The following is a 26,750-nucleotide window of genomic DNA, read 5'->3' as shown; positions in this document are numbered from 1 at the left end:
GCCAGGATTTCACCCCCTATCTTCTAACTCCCACTGCTATGCTTTAGCCACAAGACCAGCCTTTTCTGACATAAAGGGCCCTCAAGTCCATGACTTTATATTCCCTCATCTTGGTGATTACAATCTCCACTTTTATGGTCTCCCTAAGTCCCAGATCTCCAAACTTCAGTTTGTCTGAAAAGTCATCTAATAAATTCTACCTGAACATTAAAACACATGTTGTCATCATTCTGCCCTATCCAAATAGTCTTTTTGTCAGTGTTCCTAATTTTAGTCAGTGATTTTGTGCATCAGCCAGAATGGAAATGTTAAGGTGGCTGGTACAGTATATGATGGTGGAGACCTTGCATGAGGTTTTCATAAAAATGGTCCTACAGGAGCCCTCCTCTCTTCTCTCCAGTTTTGGAATCGTTTTACTGGCACAGGACTGCAAGAAACTCATCAGATTATTGCATCTGAACTACAAAAGCCAGTTTAGTATTTTGCAAATTTCCCATGGAAGGTGCTCTGAAATGTTCTACCCAGAAAATGTTTATTTCCTCATTTATTTGATTATGAGGTATTTATTTGAGCATACAATATTACAGGTTTTTCTCTTTATGCCTCTGAAAGTTTGTCTGGAACATTTGTTTGAATTTAAATAACTTGCATTTTGGGAAATAACTTTCTCTGAAGCTGATTGGTTATACTGCCAGAACAGCTGGATTTTGGACAGGCCTCGCTTTTTAAGTGAACATTTTTGCAGACTCTTGTAATGGTCTGGAGAATGCAGGGGTAGCTGAAGTATTACCATACAACTCTGAAATAAAGCAGGGTATGTACACACTGCAATAAAAATCCCGCAGCACCAAATCTCAGCGTTTGTGTCAGTTGACTGAGGCTCATGGGGCTTGCACTGCTGGGCTAAAAACAGCAGTGTAGACGTTTGGGCTTGGGCTGGACCTCAGGAGCTGGGTTCCAGCCTGAGCCTGAATGTCTACTCTGCAATTTTATGGCCCTACAGCCTGAGACTTGAGAGCCTGAGTCATCTGACCCAAGTCAGCCAGGCCTGTGCCATAGGTCTTTTATTGCAGTGTAGACATACCCTGAGTCTGCCAGTGTTAACCCATCTAAGTTAGTTGCTACATATATACAAACATAGTTATCTCTCTCATTCTTTGTTCACTTATGCATTATTTACATGCATTATATATTTCCATGCATCCACCCTACCCACCCATCGCCTTCAGTTCAGCACACAGTGGTGTGTATTGTTTTGCTTCCCTGTGTAGAGCCTGATGTTTGGAAGTGCTAAGTGTGAAGTCAGTGTCTGGGTTGTGTTATGGGTGTTCAGAGCTTCTCAGGAACAGGTCCTTGGACTGTAAGCTCCACAGGGTGTAGAATGGCTCCTTCTACTTTTCATACTGTAAGTGTGCTATAAGTGTTCACTGAATAATAAACTACAATAGGGCTAAATACTTCACTGGTGCAGTCCAATTAGAATGAATGGATTTCAAATCCATTTTTGTAACAGGTTTGTATCAAGTAGTTTTTCCTGTTTTGAATTATGCCAATAAGAGCCATGAGCTGCAGCCCTGGAATTCAGTTTCCCTAGACTGCGGAATCCAAACTGCCTACCCAAGTGTAGGTTCAGGTCAGAATGGGATGGCTTGAGTTCATCTCATGTTGTCATGCATTATTATGATTCGATTAGAGAGGCACAGAGAATCATGTATGTGGTTATATTTCAATATTTAGGAGCCATTTGTTTCATTACTATTTGTTTTTTGTTAGTGCTCACAATATTCTAGGCACTCTACATGCATACAAGGCCCAGTTCCTTCACGGAAGAGTTTCCAATCTAAGACAAGAAGCAGCAGAACTGAGGGTGAAGGGAAAGGATACATTATACTGAAAACATACATGGAAAATAAAATGATTGTATCAGTGATCTTTAAGTGTGTCTTTGGTTAGTTTCCCAGAGGCAGTAGGAGATGGTCTTGTAAAAGGAACTGAAGCAAGAGAGGAGAGTGGCTTTGTGAACTAGTTCAAAGAGGGCTTTCCATATGTAAATGGCAGCGTAGAAGAGAACACAAAGATTCTAGGAGAAGCAGATATATGGGAGGGCTGTGGCTGGTATTACTGGCAGAGTAGAAAGGGTAAAGGGACTCACAATTTCTGAGGTTATTCTCATATTTGCACCATGCCAGTGGAAATGGTGTCAAGAACCGTATTTTTTATTGTTCCCAGACCATAGCAACTCAGTTTTGAGTGTGTTGAGGCATGAGGAGGTTAAGCAGCCACTAGGACACCTCCAGAACATGACCCTGCTAACAAATGGCTCAGACAGTATTTTACCTACCTGGGTGGGTTGAATCATATATAATCTAATTAATTTTGAATTTAACAGACAATGGGCCTGATTTTCTGCTGGCCTGTTCCTTGTGCCATCATTTGTACAGCTGCAAACTGGGTGTAAACTGCTACTGGTCTCAATAGGTATCATAGTCTATCCATTTTGCACTGATGTAAAAGACTTTGCAAGGGGAACAGCAACAAAGCATTAGGACTTGTGTGTTTTTAAAAAATGTTGTGTCATTTTCTGCAAAAAAAACCTAGGCGGCAGAATGTCTCCTTTCCAGAAGCCATAAACAATTTTCATCCATTCCCTTTTTTCCTCCTTTTGCTCTGCATGTTCTCACATTGTAGAGGGGTACTGTTTCCCAACAGACATCTGAGACCATGTGGAAATCCATTTGTCATTAGCGTACAGTAGTTGCTAAACAGAACTTTTAAATCCTCTCTGGGAAACAAGTGACAGAGACATGCAGCTAACCTAAACAACACATTTCAAACTAAGTACTGTACTATCTAAATGACTTCTAGCCTGAACAGCCAAATCTCCTCTCATTTGAACAGCTTGGGAAAGCTGGGACCCGAGGATGCTGGGAAGCTTGCCTTTTTGAGATCAACATATATACTTGTAGCTGTTATTGAACTGAGATTGGAGTCTGCCAAACCTTTGCCTCCTGATTTAACTAGAAGGCTCTCTCAGTTAGTGCTCAGCTAATGAGTAGATGGCATAGAGCGGGGGTGGCCACACTGTGGCTCAGGAGCCACATGCGGCTCTTTTACAGTTAAAGTGCGGCTCATGGAGCCCCCTATGTCCTCCTCCCCAATTCTCTGCCTATCAGACTGGGGTGGGGAGCTCAGAGCTTCTGCCCTGTGGGCAGGGTGGTGGGGCTAGAGGATTCTGCCCAGCAAGAAGGTGGGGTCTTGGAGGGTCAGTAAGTTTGGCTACCTCTGGCATAGAGTCTTAGGCCATACCTGTATTAGAAAGTTTATCTAAAATTGATTTTTAAATAGCTCTAGTTCAAACAGTGCATACCCCTAATGTAGAAACACTTCAATAGGTTTAAACCCTGCTTTAATTGGTTTAGTTTAATATGGTCATTTTTAATAGATTTAAATACCTATATCTTAGGCACTTACATGGATTTAACTAGATCAGTTTTAAAATAAATTTAGTTAAACCAGTGTGATTTTTCTAGCATAGACAAGGCCTTATACTACTCTTGACTTGCATATATTGACATCAGTGGGAGTTCCACATTCATATTTAAAGACCTAATTCTCCCTGTGAAATCAATGTCAAAGCTCTGATTGCCTTCAGTGGTACAGGATTGGGATCTAAGGACAGTATATATTATGTATACATTATTATCCTGACTCCAAAATATGACCAGATCAATTTTGGAATGCAAGATTTATGATTAGGATACTTTCATAGGTGGACTTTTATTAATGAGTTTTTGTCTACTTTAAGCTAAACATTTGTGTAGAAGAAAAAGGGTTAATAAATATCTAATATGCCTTGAAACATTTTTCATAAGCTTAAAAAGAAAAGAAAATGGATTTTAAATGTAAGCATGTAAATGTAACCCTGCAATGCTGTGAACCCAAGCACAACAGGATTCTTATATTGTTGCTTGAGAACCAGAAAGTGAACATTAATGCAAGAGAGCCCAGAGGCCCCAGAAATGATAGGAATGGGTGCTGTACTTGAATGGAAGTAATGAAACAAATCAGTCTAGTTTCACTGTCCACGCTGAATGTATTTTTTAAAAAGCATAAATGATGAACATTAATTAGATTTAAACAATTGAACAGTTTTGATGATCAGTGGTGTTAATAATATAGGTAAGTATTTTTTATAATTTCTATTTAGACAGTGTCCCTTTAAGCTAATTACTCTGAACTCTCAATTATTAGGAGTTTGAATTGTTCTCTCTAAATGCTCTTGGCAACCATCACAAACATAAAGCAAATTCAACAACAAACTCTTGAGAACTATTTATATAAGACCCAATAATCAGATAGGGTAATAAAACAATGGTTTACAAGAAGCCCAAATAAAATCCAATGCCATTCTGTGCAAGATGGCCTGTAGCTAGTCAGTAGGTAAACATTCTCACCAAATAAAGTGAGGGATTGGAATGACTTCTAAAAAGAGGAAGGCAAATAAATCCAAAAAAGCAGAACTACCTATGTTCTCATGCAACTCAATCCTTAGAAAATGGTCTGATTTGGATTTCTTTTTAAAATAACTTTAAATCCTTTAGTCATTTGAAACTTACTCAAAATTATGAGGGAACTGTATTTCAAGAGGCAAAATGTTGTCATCTTTAATTAAGTGAGCTGTTGTCTAAGGAGCCCTTCATATTATAATTAGATCCTTTTGCAATTTACTTTAATGGGAAAATGTCCATTGCATTAGAGAATAACAGGACCAGAACCTATATTTTCATTAACAGTTTTAAGACAATCTACCTCTTGGGATATTAATTTCTTATCACATGAATGTGTCTTGCTGAGTTCCTGTTCATTAAGGGGCAGATATTTTTTGTTCTGTATTGCATCGAGAATCGTGTGTGCAATTCTTGTTACTGTTTATTGGAGATGTGGAAGACATCTATATTCTAGTGAAAAAGAATCTGAAACTTTGGTGTCATTTGAAATATCCCAGTGCTATTGTACATTATGTTATACTTAGTAATTCCCATTGGAAAAAAATTCTCTTGTGTATCTTAATAAATAAAGACCTGTGCCATCTCTATTTTAGTAATATATCAGTATTTAGGTAATGCCACTATCAAACCCAGTCCTGCATCTCTCCTTTACTGACTACTCACTTGAGAAAGGGTTATGGGATCTGGATCCATAGTTAAGTATCTGTCATTTCAACTCTAAGCCATTTAAAGGTACTTTGAAGAGAGACAAATTCAATGTTGTTGCTCAGGAATTCAGCCTGGTTGGTGAAGCCAAGGGACACTTTGCATAAGATATAACTCCACTTTGGCCTGTTGTCTTCCAAAACAGCACCAAATTGAAAAGGGCTGAATTTGGCCAATTATGTTTAAATATCTCTTTGCCATTTAATTCTGTTTTATAAACAATACTGTTTCATGCTTGTCCTTAAAACAGTGTTCTCCCTTAGAATAATGGACAAGTAAAAAAGAAAAAATTGCTGCTGACATTGAGCAGAAAGTCAGCACCAAGGGATGACATTTTTTCCCCTTTAGTGAGTTGTCGCACATCTGTAAAAGCTGATCTGTGATAATTCAGGCTCTGCAGCTACAATAGATGTAATAGACTCTTCGTGATCCCACGCACAGCCAAGAATAGTTAACAATATAACAAGCCAGCTGTTTCTCCTACACTAATGACTTATTTGAGAAAGCTTAAGAACGTTTCAGAGCATATTACAATCATTTGAAACATTCATCCTGCATGCTAAATAAGGGGGGGAGAGCGAAACTGAGATACTCTTTGGTGGTGAAGAAACAATTTTTCACCAATAAAAAAATTGTAGAAGTTGCTGTTGTTCCATTGTAATCAACTAACATTGATTTCCATATTTATTTTATTTACAAATTATATACATCCTTCATTTGCAATTTGTTATACAGGAAATCATTAATCATACATTTGCATTCAAATCTAGTACACTATGTGCAGTACATTTTGAAATAGTATAACTAATGGTCTGTGCAGATATAACTTAAGATGGAAATGTATAGGTTTTTTAGGATATTTTATCTAGTCTATTTTAATGTTGGGGAAACAGGGATATTATTTTTAAAAAAAATTACCCAAGTACAGTGATTTACCAACAACAGTTCTGCCAGCCATCTCATGTAAAGTAGCACCTTTACTTTGTGAGTACGTCCATTAGTTACAATGGAAGAATTGATGCTATTCAATGAGAGTGAGGGTAGAAGAACCTGACTTTGTTCTACCAGCCTTAATTGCACCAAATAGCATTAAATTCTGAGTGCAGTTCCATTGCCTTGCAATGTAAGTGTGAGTACGATTGACAGAACGTGGCCACTAGATTTTTATTTGGCCATAAGAATTGAGGACGGCGCGTCATGTCTGTTATTGCCTGAAGCCTGTGCGGTATCAGTAGGAATAGAGTACTGTGTGGTGAAGGGGGAGTCGCAAAGGAAATACAGGACTTTGCAACTGTATCTGACTTGTTCAAAAATCCAGTCCAGATTAATAATGGCTGAAACTCATTATTGTTTTATGGCTCTTTAATGCTACATGGGAAGCGAATCTGTAATCTCAGTTCAATTCCTCCTAGACAGCTGGCACATCACAAAACTACCACCACAGCTGGCACTATTGGGTACCCTTGTTGTGATTCTCAATAGGGAGGACAACAACTGAGAGCATGTAATACATTCTTGTACCCCTCAAGGTGGTGTTTTCAGGTCAGGGTTGAAAGGTACATTGGTAAATCCGGATGTAGGTTTACCCTACTGTTATATAGACGATTTTGGTCTATCATGTAAACATCTTTAGCAATGAGTACATTATCTAAAAAGAAAGACAATAGAATAATAAAACAAAACAGGGCCACGTCTACAGATAGTGTAAATTGGTGTAGTTCCATTAACCTCAATGGTCAGGAGCTATCCCAGTATATGTCTATGGAGGTTATTTTAGAATTTTACAGAAAATGTCTTTATTTTAAATCCCTTTCCACCACAACCCCTTCCCTCCCCTCACCCCCCTCCCTCCCGCCCCAGGTGTATGTACATGATTTTCAGTTAATGTACAGCAGAGCTTCAACCCATAAAGCTTGCCCAGGACCTTAAAGCTGGTACAAGAGATTTAAAAATGGTATGGTATGGTTTGTCAGAAATATTCAAAGGCTCACCCTCAGTCACCACCTCTACCATGAAAACTACAGCAAAACTGAGTGGAAGCCTGAATTTTTCCAAAGTTCTTTGCTTCAAACTGTCTAATCTGGGCCTAATTTCCAGAAGATTTTAGTTCAGATTAAGATTTTGTTTTTAGTGAGTAAAGTCATGGAAGTTGATGAATAGCTCTTATAACATTCTTCCATGCATATGGTTGGGATTTATCACATATCTTAACGCACAGAGAGGCAGTCTTGATAAGCAATTTTATTGGGTAATTACTTTTTTTTATATTCACAAATAAAACAGATTGATTTCCAGCTTGAAGTAATTTACTAACATATTATAAACTCGTCAGATGCAAACATGGTACAGTACGCCTCATTTCCTGTTTACTAAATAATCCTTTGGATGTCTGTTTTGTGTCTTTCAGGTTAAACCTGGAATTGTTTTTTGCCAGAGATGTCATGGAACCTTGTGTCAGAGTTCTCTACTTAAGGGAAAACGTTGCCTCACTGGCACAGCTTCTGGCTAGCACCAGCCATGGTGGATTCCCAGTGGTTTACAAACCCAAGCCAGACCAAGCAGACGTGTTCCTAGGAACTATTACAAGGTAAAACATTATCAGCCTATTTCTTGATGTTATGTGGCCTTTCTGGCCATCTTTCAGGCAACGTTTCACACACTGTTTATTAAGATTATATGGTATAAGTACAGGGCTCAGTCCTGCTCTCATTGAAGTCAACAGCAAATCTCCCTTTGATTGAAGCAGATTTGGGACCCTGATGTATGTCATACCAGATATTGCTTGGACAGCCCCAAACAGGTGCCCCTATGTGGTCCACTGGTAATGGGAAATACCTCTAATCCTTGGACACTCACAAGAATTTATAATACAGAATGAATTAGGAGATCAAACTAATCATAAAAATAAGACAAGTCACAAGAAAGGTACCTTCTGAGTAATCACAATTATCTTCCTTTTTTAAATATGTGCTTTTACTGGAATTAAAAGCTATTAAGATAAAACTTATCACAGTCAAGATAAAACAACAAAGTCAGAAACGCAAATGACAGATTACAATAAACATGAGTTAGTCTAAGCAAACTCTGCCATAATAAGGGCTATCAAAGAGTAAAGAAAATCTCCTGATAAAGAAACTATTGCTGGAACTCCATTTCATAATAATACAAGTGTACTCCATCCCTGCAGGAATGGTCTTTAAGATTAGCCTCCTTTCTTGGGGAAGGGTGGGTCAGGAGTGGAAGAAATGGCATCTTAATCACAATCTTGCTTATTAAGGAGGGGGAAAGAAGGAAAATTGAGCACAAAAATGTCAGTAAACAGGAATTCACATATCAAAAAGCAATAAAATATTAATCCATATAATCACTATAACATAAACATGCAGCAGCTTGGTTTCATAATAATATTATTGACTCTTGTATCTACGTAGTATTTTTCAATGCAAAAGTTCCTAAAACTTTTGAGTCTTTAAAATTTTTCCTTAGAAAGAAGTCCTTTCATCTACTCTAGAATTCTACTACCACTGTGGTGGAAGCCAGAAGCTGTTTAATAACAACACAAGGATACAATACTATATCTAACTGAACTGGTAGAATGAAGGCAAGGGTCTTCAGTTGAAATTTGACCAGGATTTATTCTTAGAAAAAGTACTGAAGGATCTTTATGAACAAATCAGATCATGTCAATGAGAGAGCATTTATCATCTGGTTGAATTAACCCCTGGAGCAAGAGTAAGGGCTTGTCTTCACATACGGAGCTACAGTGGTGCAGCTGGACTGGTACAGGCTTAGTGAAGACGCTACTACGCCAATGGGAGAGCTTCTCCCGTCAGAGTAGCTAATGCACATCACTGAGAGGTGGTAGCTATGTCATCAGGAGAAGTTCTTTCATCGATGTAGGGTTAGATTGGTATAACTAAGTTGCTCAGGGTGTGGATTTTTCACACCCATGAGCGACATAGTTATATAGTTTTAGGTCTGTAATGTAACTTCCTTGGCTCTGGAAGTTACAGCTAAAATTGTCTCCAAAGTGACATGTGAGAGGTCTAGAAAGGCCACTTGGGGGACATGCATCATAATCTCTCCATTCTGTTGAAAGGGTCTAGCCAAGAACCTTTGCCTCAGTTCCTCGTAGGCCATGCTGATGTCTGCTACAGATCCTTGCACAAAATCTCCTAGCCAAATTACTATCCCAAAATGACACTCAATTTGAGGCACAGCATTAACTGTTTTTGGAAAGATTCACATTACCACCTCTAGCCCTACCCTGATAAACTAACATCAAGAGGCGTGTATGAATTCGTTGCGGGTGGGCAGAGAACCTGGGAACGTTTAAATAACATCTTTTTCTGTTACTGCCCAGAAAATGTCCTTCCCACGCCCTAACCATTAATGTGTTTTTCCTGAGGGCAATTTGGAAGTAACTCTGCATGTACATAAGGTCCGTTTTAACATTTTAGCTCCAGCAACTTGAGAATGATGAGCTTTCAACAGTATCAGGCTGTCCATGTATTTTGGGCGTTCCAGTTATTAAAGCCTCAATCCCTAAAAAGGGGAGCACTTGATTTTAAACCTTGTACTACTTATTATTTGTCTGTATACAGGTAGCACCTGGGAGCCCCCAGTCAGAGCCCTGTTTTGCTTCGTACCATGTAAACACACAACACAAATATAGTCCCTGTCCCACAGAGCTTACAATTTTGTTATTAGAGATCCATTTTCAAATAAACAGACTGATACTTAGCAACTTCTTGAAAGTCCAGGCAAAATTCCTTTTACTTGGTCATTATTGGGCTTACCAGATGTCTTTATGGTCAGATAAAGTTTAGGTGAACAATTAAAGGGGAAAAAAAGGGTTTGTGAAGATTTGCTTCAATAAAAACTGACTATACGTCACTGAGGGGAACAATGCTGTATGAGATTCCCACAGGGAGGGGAAACAACTGCTTAGTACAAGATAATCCACTTTTGGGGATTGCTTGTTGTTCAGTTTTCCAAACAGAATATAGGCACCGATAAAATGGAATTCCACCGATTTGCTTGTTTCCTCGTATTATTGCTCCCATTAATCTTCTTCAAAAGGGATGTGATGAACCATTGAAACACGAATCTGATGGTTGATAAGCTGCAGTGTGTGCCAGTTCGAAGATGTTGCATATCATAAACTAACACATTAATTTATTTCCCAACTGTCCACAGCAATAAAATGAGAACTCGTGCTAACAACTGATCCAGCCAAAGTGCCTTTTAAATTTCATTTACAGTCTCATTGTTTCCTTTAACTCAACATATTAGCTTACAGTGAAAATCCTAGGCTGTCGATGAGTATTCTACCTTCACATACATACCTTAATTCTTTGCACTACGGTAGGAATAACAATAGTTGAAGCTGTGTGGGAACAAAAGAGACATCATCACCACGTCTTAAAGAGAGACCCAATTTTATAAAATATTTCAAGTTACCAGTTCCAGGTAATCCTGGTAGGATAGTAGCTTGCAAAAAGCTCTTCAATTATTAATTTCTTTCAAAAAGAATTAGTAACATATTAAAAAGAGGGATGAATGGAAATGATTTTTCGATAATATTTCATTTATGCCACAAATCCTATCTGAGCCTCAGTCTGGAAAAAGACTGAGGAAATGCTTGTAGGCTACATCCAGAAGAAGTAGGACAGATTGTTTTGATTGTCTTAGAGTTTGTCACTTCAGTGGAGCCCCGCAGACAAAGACTGCTCAGGGTATGTGCTAAATCCTGGTGTCCTGAGGACCCAAGTGACTGACTTGTTCTCTTCAGTGTCAATCATGGCTGAAGCTTTGCTGGCCAGCTCAAGGTACCTTGGTGAAGTGCCTTTCTTGTATTGCTATGCCAGCCTTCCAGCCTCAGAGGTAGAATTCTGTGTAGCCATTGTCTGAATCTATCCATGGAATTTATGAAGTGTCATGGGATCGTTACTGACACAGAGTTAGGACTTGGTTTTATGACTTACACAGGTTATTCCTACACTGCAATTAGACACCTGTGGCTGGCCTGTGCCAGTTGACTCGGTGCTGTGGGACTCAGGCTAAGGGGCTGCTTAATTATGGTGTAGATTTTCAGGCCTGGGCTGAAGTCTGAGCTCTGAGATTCTCCCACTTCACAGGGTCCTATAGCCTGGGCTCCAGCCCAAGCCTGAACATCTGCACTGCAATTAAACAGCCCCTTAGCCCGAACCCAAGTCAGCTGACATGCCAGCCATGAGTTTTTAATTGCAGTGTAGATATACTCACAGTATCTTGTAAGAACATGATGAAAAATGCTTTAGAACTGATTCAGAGGGAAGAGAGTTGCTTACTGAATCTAAAACACCATTCTCTGTAGTTCCCTTGGCTTCATTTAGAGGTCTCTCATCCAAGTACTGAAGCTGCCTGACTGTGCTGACGTTGTGAGACCTGACAAGATCACAAGCCAAGGTGGTGTAATTACAGCCAAAAAAAAAAAAAATTCTCCATTTTTCCATTAAAAAATGTACAGGACCCTATGTTTTTTCCTCTGGACCTTTGTTGATATTGCTATTACATTATCAAATTGGTTTCTTCTAGCACAAAAAAGATGGTAATAGATAAAAATAAATCAGAAAGAGGAACAAAGAGGGGGGAAAGAAACAGTTCAGCCATGAAGTCCGTGCTGAACTGGCTACCTTCATGTACAAAGATTTGGTGCATAGTTTTAAGATTTCTCATTTCAGTATTTTCAGCCATTGGGGTTTCTCTACCATTTCTCCTCATGAAATAGCTCTGGCTGCCCCAGAGAAAATAAATAAAAGCATATACCAAAATTTCCCACACTTTGAGATGCTGGAGATGAAAGGTACCACATGAGGGCAAAGTATTATTTATTATAATTGTGAATTATTCTGCCTCTTCAAGAAGAAAAGGCTGGTGAACTTTAGTTCTTATGAAAGCAAAGACTAGAGCCAGACAGTGCTGGTTGGTACTTTGAAAGCTTTCTCTCACAGGTGTACAAATGCACTTCAGTGCTGTCTTGTAACAAACACTCTACTAGTCCAACCTTGTTCAGACTTCTTGCCTTGCCTAGTAGAGCCAAATTCTGTGTTAGGTTTTGTTATATGGACAAATATCCACGGGGCTTAAGATGAGATCACTATGCTATTTTTGCTTGCGTGACCTAAGCCTGAAGTCTTTACTTTCCCTGGGCTGAGAAAGTCCTATATGAAACTAATAATATATTTGCAACAGAGACTAAAACTATTAAAGAGAAATGAATGAACTATAACTGGAGCACAAGCTTCCAAAGCAAAGAACTCCTGAGAGTAAGGATCTTGACTTTTTGCCACATACAATACACAGTGTAGTCAGGGAAACCCACACAGAATTCAGATTGAGGAATCTGTGACTGGAGAACTTGATTCATGGAATTGATAAGAATGGGAGATTTATGTTGCTGAATATAGAGGATTTAGAGTCTGGCTTTAAAAAAGTCCCTGCTGATCCCAGCTCGTCAAAATAAAGCAAGCTATTTTCTATTAGGGCAGTTGAAACAGGTTGCTTAGCAAACTCAGCAAAGGCAAAGCACTGTATAAGTCAGTCACCCCCATGGGTTCAAAGGGTTGTGAATTGCATTGCCGTGCTCCTATGGAAGTAAGTGTGTCCAAGGTGGGATTTGCCCTTGAGGGAGGCCAAAGGCACTGCTGCTACCCTCCCCTGGGGAGTTCAGCAGGTGAAACAAGGTGCATTTGTAAACCCTTGCTGGTGATCAATAGGAGTCCTTTCAGCAGAAGCTGCTTGGGAGGTGCTCCCACTGTCTCAGCTGCTGTGGCTGTCTCCAGGTCCTCCTGGGGGAGTAGGAGTTGCTGGGGTTCTGAGTTCACTTTTATGAGACCCAAAGTGTAAAGTAGAACTATTTCACCCAACACCTGTGGGACGTAGGTAGCGTGCCCTCATTGTAAGCCTCATGTAGTGTAATGGAGACACTTAGAGGTTGTTACTTGACAGATGACTTTGCACTGCACCACACCTCACCATACAATATAAACCACAGTAAAAGCAGAATACACTGGAGATGAGTCTGAAGGAAGGCTGCTGGTAGCTGGTTTCCTTCCTCTGGCTCTGGGCACAGCTGGAATATTGTTGGAGGGAAACTGATGGATCTTATTGTCTGCAATTTGCAGTTCTCCCTCCTCTACTGCCCCATAGTAGAGACAAAAGGTGACCTTCTTGAGGGACCTACTATCCCGTGCATATTCATCTCCTTCATGCCTACTTCCCTGAAAAATGTGCTGTCACTATGATACATGACTACTTCCTTCTTAGAAGTTCCTTCCACATGCACTTCTCTGTCAGACACATGAACCACTCAGACATGGTCTCCTCCTCCACCAGACACTTACATCCCTCATGTGGGCACCATCCTTCATGGTACCTAGCATGTCTAACATTTGTGCGTCCCAAGACACTTGCCCTCTCCACACCCATGCAAGCAGTCCTCTCCATCTTGCTCTCCCTTCCTCTTTGAGCTGTGAGGGAATAGTACCTTTCACACAGTGTTTCCTCCAAAACCAGGAGTAGCCTCTGAAGACTAAATTCCTCATTGTCTATGAAAGTGAAGAAATGGGTATTTCTTCAGTCAGATCCTCATTCATCGAGGAAAAACAGGTGGCTGGATGGCTTCTCGTGGCAGAATCTGTTTCCTCCACTTTCTTTTTGATGAGTGAAGCTGAGGGGTGCAGGAAGGATTTTTCATAGCCTGAGTTCTGCCTACCCTGTCCTAATTGCTGCAGCTTTAAACGGTGCTCAAACAGGGCACTGAGTACCCCGTGCTACAGCTGTATCATTGAGATACTACTGGCTACAAAGTGGCCATTGAATAGCCTATTTGGGTATGGGTATACACAAAACAGGCCATTTTCCTTATGCCTAATCCTGAAAGGTTTGTGTGTCACACAGTTTCTCTGCTGGAAGGGACGGGCATATTTCTCTATTTTTGCCTTTGCATCATTACCTTCACACCTGTTATCCATTATTCCCCATTTTAATTGAAGGAATTTTTTTAGGTTGATTTAGTTTGATCAGGAGAAGGTAATTACACAGAAACCACAATGTCGTAGAGTCTAAGCAGGACTGTACAAAATATGTCATATCTAATGAGAAACTGGTCAAATCCTGGCTTATTGCCAGTTACGCACTGTGTGGGAAACTTCTGGCATCTTGCCCACATTTTGTGTGTGTGTACTTTTTTCACCTAGGAAACCCTGTCTCCTCCCATCCATGATGTTCACTGAGACATCAGCATTTTTTATTGATGGAAATTATTATACTTCAGACAAAAAATTAAAAAAAAATATTACATCCAAAATGACCGTGACAAAGCCAAAAAAGTATCAGTTTCACTTTGGTTGCAGCTATTTTAACACAGTTTTGGATATGCTACATGGAACCAGGAGTGACTGTGTCCTGTGTAATTGCTTCCCTCAGATCAAACTACCTCAGCTTAAAAACTTTCAGGTAAAATCTTCAAAAGTATCAGAGTGATTTAGGTGCCCAAGTCCCATTTTCCAAACTAAGTTGGGAATCTAAGTTCCTTTGGAAAATGGGTCTTTGGTTCCACAGTCACTTAGGAACCTTAGTTCATTTTTACCTTTCCTCTAATTGAAAAGATGCAAACTGAAGTTAAGATTTCAAAAGTGGCTGATGACTCTAAATGCCTCAAATCATGGGTGCCCATCTTGAGATATCTTACAGGGGTCTGTTTTTTTCAGAGTTGGTGCTTGGGATTGTTTGAAAGTCAGGCTCCTTTAAAGTGAAACTTCTGGGTACCCAAACATGAGAGAGACACCCAAAACCTTTAATGGCTTTTGAAAATCTTGGTGTAAAAGCTGAATTAGGATTTGATCCTCCTTACTGGTACCCTAATCATGTGAATAGTTTTTATTCATGTCAGAACTTTCAATAAAACTCTGGTATTATTTGTATGAGTAAGACCGCTTTTCTGAATGAAGGTTGAAAGTTTGGGCCCTTGGAGAAAAGGATACCAGTAGTTACCACATTGACAAACAGAGCTACTGTTATGCTCTCAGGACAAGCTCCTACACAGCACTGGAGGATGTTAGTTCTTATTTTAGCTACATGGGTAATGTTGACCAGGATACCCAGGGTTATCTCTTATTAATTGCAGGATGTGCATTGAGATATTTAATTTAACTGAACAGCCACTAGAAAATTCTGTTTGACTTCTCATTCAGAGGAGACCTTAAAAGTCCAGTTCTGCACCAGATAGGAGTGCAAGCTTTAGTGTGGGACTTGAAGAACTTCTGATAACTGTCTATCTGAGAGGAAAAAGTGCTACCTACAGAGGGAGCCAAAATGTATCTATATTTGCAACATTATTATTCGTTGCTATGCTGGACATTCGGCTTCCTTTGTGTTAGGAGGAAACCAGGTACAGAACACTACATACTCATAACCCTCTATTGGATAGTCTTGTTTTAAATTCCCTGCTTGTAAACTAGTAAGGAAAGGGGTTGCTTTGTTTTCCACAATGTAAAGAGATGGTAGAGCAGCTGTTCCAAGTAACAATAATGACACTATTGCTGAGACAAACATTTTCATGATGATGCATGGGAACACTAAATCCAAACCACATTGTTTAGCTAATGCATGCTTTCACTCCACTAAAGGGGAATGTCACATAACAAAGTAAATTGAAGAGATCATAGTTTAGAAAATATGACAAAGTTGAAAACTTAAAGCTGTATTACACAGTAACATCCTTTAACAGGGAAATAATTGATCCAAAGTACTGTGTGTGTATATATATATATATATATATATATTTCATGGCAGTTTATTAGGTATGATTTGTCTCTGGTCAGCAAAGTGAACAAAAACTATTGTGAGTTAAGAATGTTTTGTGGCAAACATTTCAACAGAAAAGACACAGAATGCTGATATGTGCTGCTGGGAATGGGATATGGCACTGTGAAACGTTACGGATGTGTTCAAGTCATAGAAGCATAGAAATGCTTCTATGACCTGAACGCATCCATAACAGGGAACAGTTTCTTCTACTTTACTTCCATCCACTTCACCAAATGGGGGATAATATGATATCCTTCCCGACAGACAGGCACACACACTGTCTCTCATATACCCTTTTAATAAGCCATTGTCCCTGTTTTTTGTATTCAGAGAAGCACTTGCGTTTGGAAAAAACAATGCAGTACAACAGCTTCGGAGTGAATGGAAGGTGTAAGATCTTAACATTCATGATTCCCAAAACACTTAATGTGTGAAGTAATTCTTGAGTGTAACTGGAAAGATTTACCTTCGTATCTCTCTGCTGGCACCCTCTGAAATAATTTGTCATTTTGCAAGTTGAAGAGCCTTTTCCTTCTGGCACTTTGTTGAGAGGATACTAAGTTTAGATCCCAAGAATGCAAAGTTATTCTAATAGATACAGAAGGATGCAAAGTTCATGCAATATATGGGGAGATAAATGTATTGCATAAATATTTCCTTTTCTTCTAGAAGCTCACGCATGGTCTTTCCACCATTCTTTCTTCATACTGGTGATCCTTCCAGCTCTGATTAGTGACACAAATGAGGTAGATAATGTGGACTACACTTTAAAATGCTGAATTTAAGTTGAGCCAACAAAAAAACTGCACATTACATACATGAAAACTTATTTTGTGTGTGCAATTGGGTAGTTGACTGCATATAAAGGTGCTTTTGCATTTATTTGTGTACAAATGTGGGATCTGAGGTCATGTTGTTTGCTTGTACAATGACACAGACTCCTGAGTTTGAAAAGCTGGCCCAGTTAGTTTAAATGTGAGATTTAAAAAAACCCAACCCACCAAAATGATACAGTATACAGTAACTGGACACTTAAATTAGAACAACTCACTGAGAGCAACCTATTGCTGATTTGGGTTGCCCGTTAAAATAAATTGAATCCAAAACTTTCAAGGAAGTCCTTTGACATTCCAGTCCTCATCATATATTGTCAGAATCCAAGGACACTGTAGCTCATGGGTAATGAACAGAACAGATGGAAGAAGGTTTTGGAGTTTGACACACATTTTTATTTTGGATCTTAAGTGTGAAATTTCTTACAAAGAACAACATTATTTAATACTTTCAAAATTAGTGGGCCTGTTTCATTACCCAAATAATTGTGCAGATGTTGCAAGAGTCTGCTACACAGCCTTTTGGAGCAAAAGCCAGAGTGCTACAGGGTGTATGCGCTTAACTCAAAAAGCCAAACTAAAAATGTATACAGCCACACTGCAGCATGTGGGTGGCTTTTAAGTAAGTGCAGACTGTTGTTAAATGTCAAAATAAAATATGGGCATGGAGAAAACTGGTGTGTGTGTGTATGGAAAGACTGATCACATGTTTTGTCCTGTAGTTTAAATGAGTGATGGGTTCTTCTGAAATTGAAAATGTGGATGGTAGCAAACCAGATTGGGGGGAACAAATACAAATCCAATTCTGGGCTTTTGTCCATTTCTAGAATCAAACCAAATGCATCCTTTGAAGATTCAGAAATATTAAGTTTGCAATTTGTTTTTCATTTTTGAAGTGACCTCTGCGTTTTCACATTGAGACTAGGACTATCTGTCTACTCATTCAGTTGCTAAATTGACGGGATCCTAATAAATATGTATCTGAGAACTTCACAACCTTTAAATATTTGACCTCATAACATGCCGTTGAGATGGGAAAAACTATCCTCATTTTACAGAATGGGAAATGGAGGCACTGAGATTAAATTTCTTACCCAAGGTCACATGAGAAGTTTATGGCATAGACAGGACTGGATCCCAGAACTGGAGGAGCCCAGTCCAGTGCATCAACCACAAGACCATCACTTTGGAAGTGGGAGTGCCAAAATATCATGAAAGACTGGTCTCACAAGTTTCTAGCCCAAGTTTGCAGGCTCAAGTGGTATGGATAAACACTGGCAATTTTGGTTGCTTAACCTAAACTGACCCTCTAACCATTCTGAGACTTTTCCTGTCATAAATGAAGATTCTGAGCTCTGTAGCTGTGCCCTGCACCAAGGGATTCAATCCTCATCCCCTCTCTAATCCTCTCCAAATTAAATACATCGTTTTCCCTTTTTACCAAAATGTCACATTTTGCACAATTTAAAGAAACACTTGAAAATCATCTTTTCTACTTTAACAGGAACTATGTTAATGCAAAGCATATAAATAATCCAGGGAAGTAGGCCTGTTTGCCTCAAATAGGTTATCCCTCTTATAGTTTTATACATAAAGTCTCTCCCATTGTAATATCTTGTGAAGGCCACATTATGGTGAGTGTTAGAACAAGTGCTCTAGTTTTACAGTCATGATCCAGTCCTGCTGGGGGCTTCCTGTAGGGTGCTCAGCGCCCACAATTCCTGTTGACTTCTGTAAAAAGTTGAATGTATATGGTGGCAGATCTTCAGCTGCAGTAAACTGTCATAACGCCATTGATTTCAATGAAGCTTTGATAAGTTACAGCAGCTGAGGATAGGTTAGCCAATTTTGATTGGACGTATTCCTGGAGGATTCATCCCATGATGTAATCTTTAATTAAAGATTAATCTTTAATTCCTGGAGACCCCAGAACAATCCTGGAGGCTTGGCCACCCTCAGGGTCCTCACATGGGTTGGGAAAAAGGGTACACTTTACGAGGCCCGGAGGCCCTGGGGGGCCCGGCCCAGGCTGCAACCCCTATTACCATAAGGAAAAAAATGTTCATGGCTCATGAGATTGTAAGTATAGGATGAGGGATTGTGGGAAGGGACCTGTGTTACAAGTTTGTATTAGGCCTGAAAAAATTATGCTTGGACCCTGGCCACGCTAGCTAAGGATCTGCCTGCTGGTGCATTGGATGAGGCAATCAGTACCCTGCAGAATCAGGATTATTAGAGACCATGAAGAGGCTTCTGTATCATTTCATTTTGAAACTTATCGCCTTTGCTTTACAAAGCATATCTAGGATTTAGAGCATGGTCCAAAGCCTGTTGAAATCAAGATTTATCACTGGACTTCAGATGCCTTAATGAAGATGCAACAGAGAAACAGTTCTTTTTGCACATGGAGGGATAATTATAATTAAGTTCTTTCATTGTGCACTGCTCCATACACAGCACGTTTGTTCCCAGTCCATATCAATCCACATGTAGACAATAAAATTGAGAAGCAAAATACACATGCAAGAAGCAGTGCAGGTATCTTTGGTGGATTAATGCTGAAAAAATGGGTTTCAAACTTCAGTAAACAAACTGAAACAAATACTTAAGGTTCTCTAATTTTCTCAGTAAAATTCATGGCCATCCTTTGCATTCATTGTGAAACAGTCATGCCCTGAATGGTTTTGCCAGAGATATGATTATTTAATCCACTGTCTTTGTATTTGTAACTATTTTTGAGCTTTTGCTTTTCTTATTGTCACTCGCCCCATGCACGGAATTTGCAGTTTCCACTGATAAATGGGGTTTTCTGACCAAAAAAAAGGTTGACATTCTAAGCTGTCAGATACTTTTAATTCCTGAGTATCATGCTGAATGTGATACATGGATATTGTGATAATAAAGTGTTATCTTAATTATGTGTGTCCTCATGATGCATGTTTTGTAACAGATATAGTATATAAAACTACAACAGTGCCTTTGCCAGGGTATCTTTGAAATGAGATTAATTATTTAAGGGTTTTCTTCCTTCTTAAGTAAACAAAGCATAAACGAACAATTGCTGAGTCCAAGTTTGAATCCTAGCACTTCCTGGTAAGCCCAAAAAATAGTGCAAGAAACTTGTTTGGTCTGCTCTTTCTAAGGTTTGATGATGTGATAGGAAGGATGTTGTATGTAATATCAAAGAGTGATGTTGTTATGCCTCCAAAGCATGACTTCTGGAGGTCCAAATGAAATAAGGTATACTCATTTTTCTCTTGAATATGGCAGGTTTTAATAGGATTGGCTTCTTATCAGAAATGTTCCAACAATTTCCTTCATTGTGTTTCTGTGTGCCTTTTTTGACTAGCCAAATTTCTCTCACTTCCCAAAGCTCTGCCAAGTGACTCCACATTGAGTTTAGTTAAGAACAGTGTTGAGCAAATTGCAAGTTGCCAAAACCAGCCAATAAACCACTGGTGATGAGCAAACGTTTCTGCTCTTTAAGCTCATGGTAAATGTAGCCTGCTTTTTCCTCCAGGCAGACATGGTTAAAGTGGAAAAGAAAACGGTTTGTATCATGGACAGGCCTAAACCATATTCTGGATCTGAACCCATCCAGACTTCAGAGAAGTACCAATATGGGTTAGAACTTTGCACTTGGGGCTCATCTTTAGTTTGTATAGAAATGTGTTATTTAAAGCCACAAATATACTTCTGGCCCAAAGATAAGGCATGCAGTTTTGCTCCTTGAAAGTGGCTGCATTTCAGTGGTGAATGAAATGATCCGATAGGAGTTGCAAGTGAATAGTTCACAGTTACTTAATGGGATTGGAGGCTTGTGAAAAATGTTACATAACGTGAACCAATAAGTATAACAGTGAGCAGGCAATCTTTGCAAGCAGAGGGCATAATACATTAAAGGCAAGACTTTCTCCACTACTAGATTTACATCTTGTCCATGTTCCCTGCTGTAGTGAGCATGTCAGGAGTGATACCTGCCATCCTGCCGTGAGGAAGAGTACTTGGCTGCTCTTTAGAAACAACTGTCTCTCAAGAGTTATACCTGTAGTAGTTATGTACAGACTGTGGGCTGCCTCAGTGCTTTGCTCTCATTAATAATGTAAAAGTGATTTTTAAAAATGTCAATGCCAAAAAGGTTGGGGGGATGTGGAGTGAATAATTTTGTTATAATAGTTATTATGAACTATGTTTATTTATTTACTGATTTTTCTTGGGAGGGGAAAGTGTATTTAATAGCTGGAGCAGCTGACTGGGACTCAGAGCTCCTGGGATTGCTTCCTGGCTCTGCCACTGATTTCCTCTGTGACCTTGGGCAAGTCATTTAATCTCTTTGTACCACATCGGTGAAAAGGGCATATATATCTCCCAGTTACAGGAATGCTTAATAATTCTAAAGCATTTTGAGAGCCCTGGATGAAGGGCAAAATATCTTTTTTCAAATTTCAGAAAGGTTGATGAAAAGTTGTACAAAACACTGAATAAAAGAGAAGAAATAAATTATACTGTAGCTAATTGAGAAAATGTGCAGGAAAGTGATTCTAATGTGTTCTTTGTCAATGCATATATTCTTTCAGACTTGAATGAAATAAGATTTTTTTTCTTTTGCAATATTTTAAGTTCTTGATATACCCCCAAAATATTACGTCATGATACAAAACTGAAAAAACATGCTCTCCTGGAGATTACCTTCAGTGCACCCAGAACAGCTCTAATCAAAGTAAAACTGGATCAGCAAATCTATAGTTACTATATATTCATCTACAGCATTAATCCCTTTTTAACTTACTTCCAGGTAACCAAAACTGGTGAGTTGGTCACGTCCCTAGCCACTGTGGGCAACATGCATTTCCCCCCCAGTTTATAAAAAGTCCTGGTTATCAGAGGGAAAAACACTATATTGTATATATATTATTCATTTTCAGATTCATGAAATATTTTTGATAATTTCCCAATAGTCCCCCTTTAATTAAAATTCTCCTGTCATCTACAGTTGTACACATTGAACCATGCACTGGTATGTATGCTGGAAATTTTTGTCATCATTTCGCCCTCTAAGTGGGTTCCCCTCCATTAGTTGCCATCACTTGCACCAAACATGTGTTGCTGTGACCCTCCTGGCTGGGGCGAGATGGATGTACCTCCCACTGGAGTCTGTTATAGCCTTCCCTTATATCAGCCAGGGGACTTGCTAGGACATCTTCTGGCTTAGGAAGGCTGGATGTTTCTCCCTCTGGAATCCAGTCACTGCCTCATCTTGTGTCATCCAGAAGATTCACAAGAGAGCAGTGATAACATTCCTATTGTTTTCTGTCCGGAAGTGAGGGATCTGAGGTTGGGTTTCCATTTTGAACCCTCTGTATGGGAGCATATTACACTCCCATTAGACTCTGAACTCTGAGAACCTTGATGAGAGATAGAACAATAATTTGTGAACTGGACTTTTGACCCTAATTCTTCATTCCCCATTCAAAAAGTCACCTTGTATCTCAATCCCTTCCCCCCTAAACTGCTAATTAAAGGTTGTGTGACAGCTGTTCCCTGGGTCTCATGTGGATCTCAGTGGCCACAAATTTTACATAAATGGATAAAGATGGCCATTTGAATTTGAATCAAACTGCAAAGATGTGTGTGTCACACAGATCTTGGGTGAAATCCTGGTCCCACTGAAGTAATTGGGGGGCCAGGATTTCACCTCTTATTAAAACATAATAAATCTCAAAGAATTTTGCAAACACGGGTCTCATGCTTTAATGTGAACATTACTTTACTTAAGGTGGAACTGAAAAAATCGATACAAACAAAGATGACAAACCTGACCCACCCCCCTTTTAACTGCAATTATGACTTGATTGTAACAAACTAGACAGAGTGCACAAGCAGTTCTTGCCAATCACATTAATTCAGATCAAAAATAAAAAAATAGAGGGGATAAATCCATTTTAAAAAAAATGTGGGTTTGGAGGAGCTCTGCACCCAGTTAACCAAACTGAAACCAGAAGACACACAGAACATTTTTGCTGGAAATCTAGGAAAGCAAAACTTGCTTTGTATAAATAATGTATTGCCCACTAATATTAAACTCATCATATCTGTATATTTTAGGATCATCAGGCACTGGTTTCTGGAGATCATAATCCATTATTTCAGACCTATTTTTTTATGTGGCTTTGATGGTGAATGTATTCCTTGTTCAAACTAGGTTAGAACTATGTATGCTGCTGGAACATGAACTCATCTTTGAAACAGAGACAAACCATGATTCTCTTTCCTACTGTCCTCTTCTTCTTTACCAGAAGGTAATCACTTTCCGTTATTTCTCCCTTTTGTTAATTGATGCATATTTGATATGTCCAGGGATAGGAGTTAAAATAATGATTAATCAGTTGTTAAATAAGTACTAAAATGATAAACTAAATAAAAGGGCAGTCCATAAACAGCCAGATAAAACTGTAGTAAGTTACAGGAGCTGCTGGAGCAGCCTGAATTCTGGGAGGAATTTTTGTGTACTAATCTTGACTCTGATACTGGCCTTAAATCAGCTACTCCAATCCTCTCTCTCTCAGTTTCCTGTCTGTAAAATGGGGATGATAATACTTAGCTTTGTGAGCGTACTCACCTTTGCAAATGATGAGGTTTAACTAATGTTGATAAAGCATGATGACAGTGAAAAGAACAATAGAGGAGCTAAGTATGTTAATTTATCACAATGAAGAAAGGATTTAAAAAATCTGAAATACAAGATTGGTAAAAATAAATTAGTAGATGTAGATGTTTTAGAGTCAAATTAGAAAGGTTTGGGAAGAGAAATAGAATCTTGCTTATTCCAGATAACCGTGGAGAAGTTGCCTGATCCTCCCCAGATGACCGTGCTGCTGAATCGCTACAGTACAGATCCTCGGTATCAGCAACTCTTCATCAATCTGGTAAGAGTGAAGCCAACTCTAAAAACAAACATTTCCTTCATGAACAATGTGTTTGTTATATTTTCTCATTTGTTTATGATGGCTGTGTCAGCCGCACTGATTTACATAAACACTGCCAATCCTGGGACGTTACACTCTCAACAAAAGTAGCTCAGTACAAAGAGCATTCCAAAGTTTTAATTCATATTGTATAAACATAACAGATGTTGATAAAATGAGCCAACAAGAAAATACAACAAAGGAGTCTATTTCAAGGGGGCTTTTGATTAAATACATTCCAGATTGACAAAATGATACCACGTTAATGGAATAGATCATTTAACTGTCGTTATTTGGCTCCTATAGCACTATAAAGCAAACATAAAGCAATGCTCTAGAGTTTTCACTCTCAGTAATGGTGCAGTGTCTGTATATTAATGTATAAATAAAGCTAAATTTCTTTCTCCTCTCCTTTTTTCCTCCCTGCTGTGACATTTCCATGTTTATTTCCTAAATACTGTATCAGAATACTGGGCCCAAGCAAATTATAGTTTTTGGTGTGCCGTACAAGTGTAATGGTGACGGGTGAGCAGGACTGAACTTGAGACCTCTGATGCTTAATGTGTGAACTGTTACTGCATGAGCTAAAAGCTACATACCACTCAAGTAAGGCTGTAACAGACTCATCAATCGCTAGCTGGGCTATGTGCCACTAGAGGGGGACAGAGTGCCACATCAAGAAGGCATAGGTTACACAAGGCCTTAAGAAAATTAAATAAATAAAGTCTGTCTTGGTCTCAGTGAGTTTACAATACACAGAGTAAACAAAAATAAAATGTGGCACTCCGGGAAATCCAGAGTTGGGACTGACTAGGCGGGTTTTTAGTTAAAGAAAAATATTATGAACTCTGCTTGAGTTCACTGGAGTGATCCTAATGAACACAGGAATAGCTATACTGGGTGAGACCCGAGGCCATCTAGGCTGGTATCCTGTCTCTGACATTGGCCAGAAACAAGTGCTTCAGAGGAAGGTGTAAAAACCTTGCTACCCTTCTGGGATAATCTGCTCCTTATATGCATCTCATCCTTATCTCTAATAGCTAGAGATCGTTTTAAACTCTGAAACATGAGGTTTAATAGCCCTTCTAAATTTTGTTATTAATTATGATAACTCTGATATTGGTCTTGGTGTCCATATAAATGTCTCATCTCTTTTTGATTCTTAAATTCTTGGCCTCAGTGACTTCCTCTGACAGTGAGTTCCACAGTTTAATCACACGTTGGGTGCGAACATATTTCCTTTTATTGGTTTTGAATCTCTTTTCTTTCTGTCATTAAATGTTCCCTTGTTTTTGTACTATAGGACTGGGAGAACACAAGTTCCCGATCTACCTTCTTGATACCTTTCATTATCTTATCCTGTCTCCCCTTTTTCTCATTTCCAAAGTAAACAAGTGACTTTAAGAGCCCCTGAATGTCAACGGGCAAAGGGTTCATTATCATGTAAAAGCAACTCTTAACAGGCCTGACAAACTCACTACATGTATTTATCTATAAAGAGGTATCGGATAAAAGCCGGTAACACTATGGTCATTAATATCATTGTGAAATATATGTATTAAGACTATATAAGGAATTATGGATACTCGTTGATATTATACTTTAAAGTCTGTAACCGGACAAAAGAAGAAACAGGTTTTTCCTAGATAGGAGGGAAGGTAGTTATCTCCCTGTCTCTAACGTAAATTGAGCCTGGTGGGAGATGGGAGATGTATTTGCGTGGAAGTCAACAGGAAAAGCCAGGTTGACAGGAGGCAGGTGGTGAACTCAGCATGGGAAGACACTGGAATCTGAACCTCAGGGGCTTACCCTTTCTCTGTAAATAAACTCCCTATGAAATTTGGGAAATATAAGGAGAAGCAAAAGGATATTTTGTTACCCTTTACTGAGAAGACTCCTAGTAGGGAGTAGGGGAAATCATGAAAATCTGAATCCAGATTTGATTGAAAACCAGCAAGCTCTAGAGAAAAACTCTGAAGGTAAGAACACTGCCTTAGCCAAAGGATCATAGCTTGCTAAAGTTATGTTTAATCTCTTAGAACTGTGTTATACATTTGTTTCATTTGTAACTAATTCTGTTTCCATTAGCCTTGCTTTATATCACTTAAATCTCTATCTTTGTTAATAAACTTCTTTGTTTTATGAGTAGATCTGTGCAGTAATTTTAAGCAAAATGTGAATTAGTTGAATCAAACAAGCTGGTGTGTACACTGTTTCTTTGGAGATAGCGAACTTTTTTTGCGAAGTTCTGTGGCCAGGAGGTCAGACTAGATGATCACAATAGTCTCTTCTGGCCTTTGAATCTATGCACTTGGTAATTTTTGTGAGTGTCCAGTGATAGGGGCTGGATGCTCATCTGGGGGCTTGGAAACTGGAGTACATGAAGTATTACCTGCAAAGCAAAGCAAGGGCTGTCAAAGTTCTGAGAAGTTTGTCTGGGATGGCTAGCAGACTGGGCTAATAGGGAGTTTCACCCAGTTTAGCACCAGCAAATCTCTCTATTGCTGAGGTAAGGGAATGGTAACCTATATTTTTGGGTGTCCCGAGAAAGTATAACAAAACAATCTGTCTTTTTAATTTCTTTTCATTTGAGAGTTTCTCCAGGCCCTTGATCATTTCACTGTTCTTCTTTGACCAGATCCATCCCTTTAGTTTTGCAGTATTCTTTTGAGACAGGTTGACCAGCATTGCACATAGTCCAGATGAGGCCGTACCACTGATTTATATAAAAGCATTATAATATTTTTTGTATTATTCCTTAGCCCATTCCTTAAGCATTCTAACATTTTTTTTTAAAAACCACAGCTGCATATTAAGCAGATGTCTTCATCGAGCTGTCTACAGGGAAGCCCAAGTCCTTTTTTTGAATTGATACAGTTAATTTA

General features: G+C 39.0%; 1 protein-coding gene across 1 annotated transcript in view; it reads left to right on the top strand.

The window, feature by feature from the left end:
- The window catches only part of LOC137156871 (chloride channel protein C-like), a 94,809-nt gene that overhangs the window by 64,377 nt on the left and 3,682 nt on the right, over positions 1-26,750 (top strand). Inside the window, exons 13-15 of the mRNA XM_067553877.1 lie at positions 7,621-7,800; positions 23,103-23,199; positions 23,731-23,826. Of these exons, the coding sequence (XP_067409978.1) occupies positions 7,621-7,800; positions 23,103-23,199; positions 23,731-23,826 (373 nt within the window). The remainder of the gene's footprint in view (positions 1-7,620; positions 7,801-23,102; positions 23,200-23,730; positions 23,827-26,750) is intronic.

This window comes from Emydura macquarii, unplaced genomic scaffold, assembly GCF_026122565.2.
Source record: "Emydura macquarii macquarii isolate MOO-44397 ecotype Brisbane River unplaced genomic scaffold, CSIRO-AGI_Emac_v2 contig_1477, whole genome shotgun sequence".
Classification (NCBI taxonomy): Eukaryota; Metazoa; Chordata; order Testudines; family Chelidae; genus Emydura; species Emydura macquarii.
The sequence above is the reverse complement of the archived record's forward strand: the minus strand, read 5'-3'. Positions and strand labels throughout refer to the sequence as shown.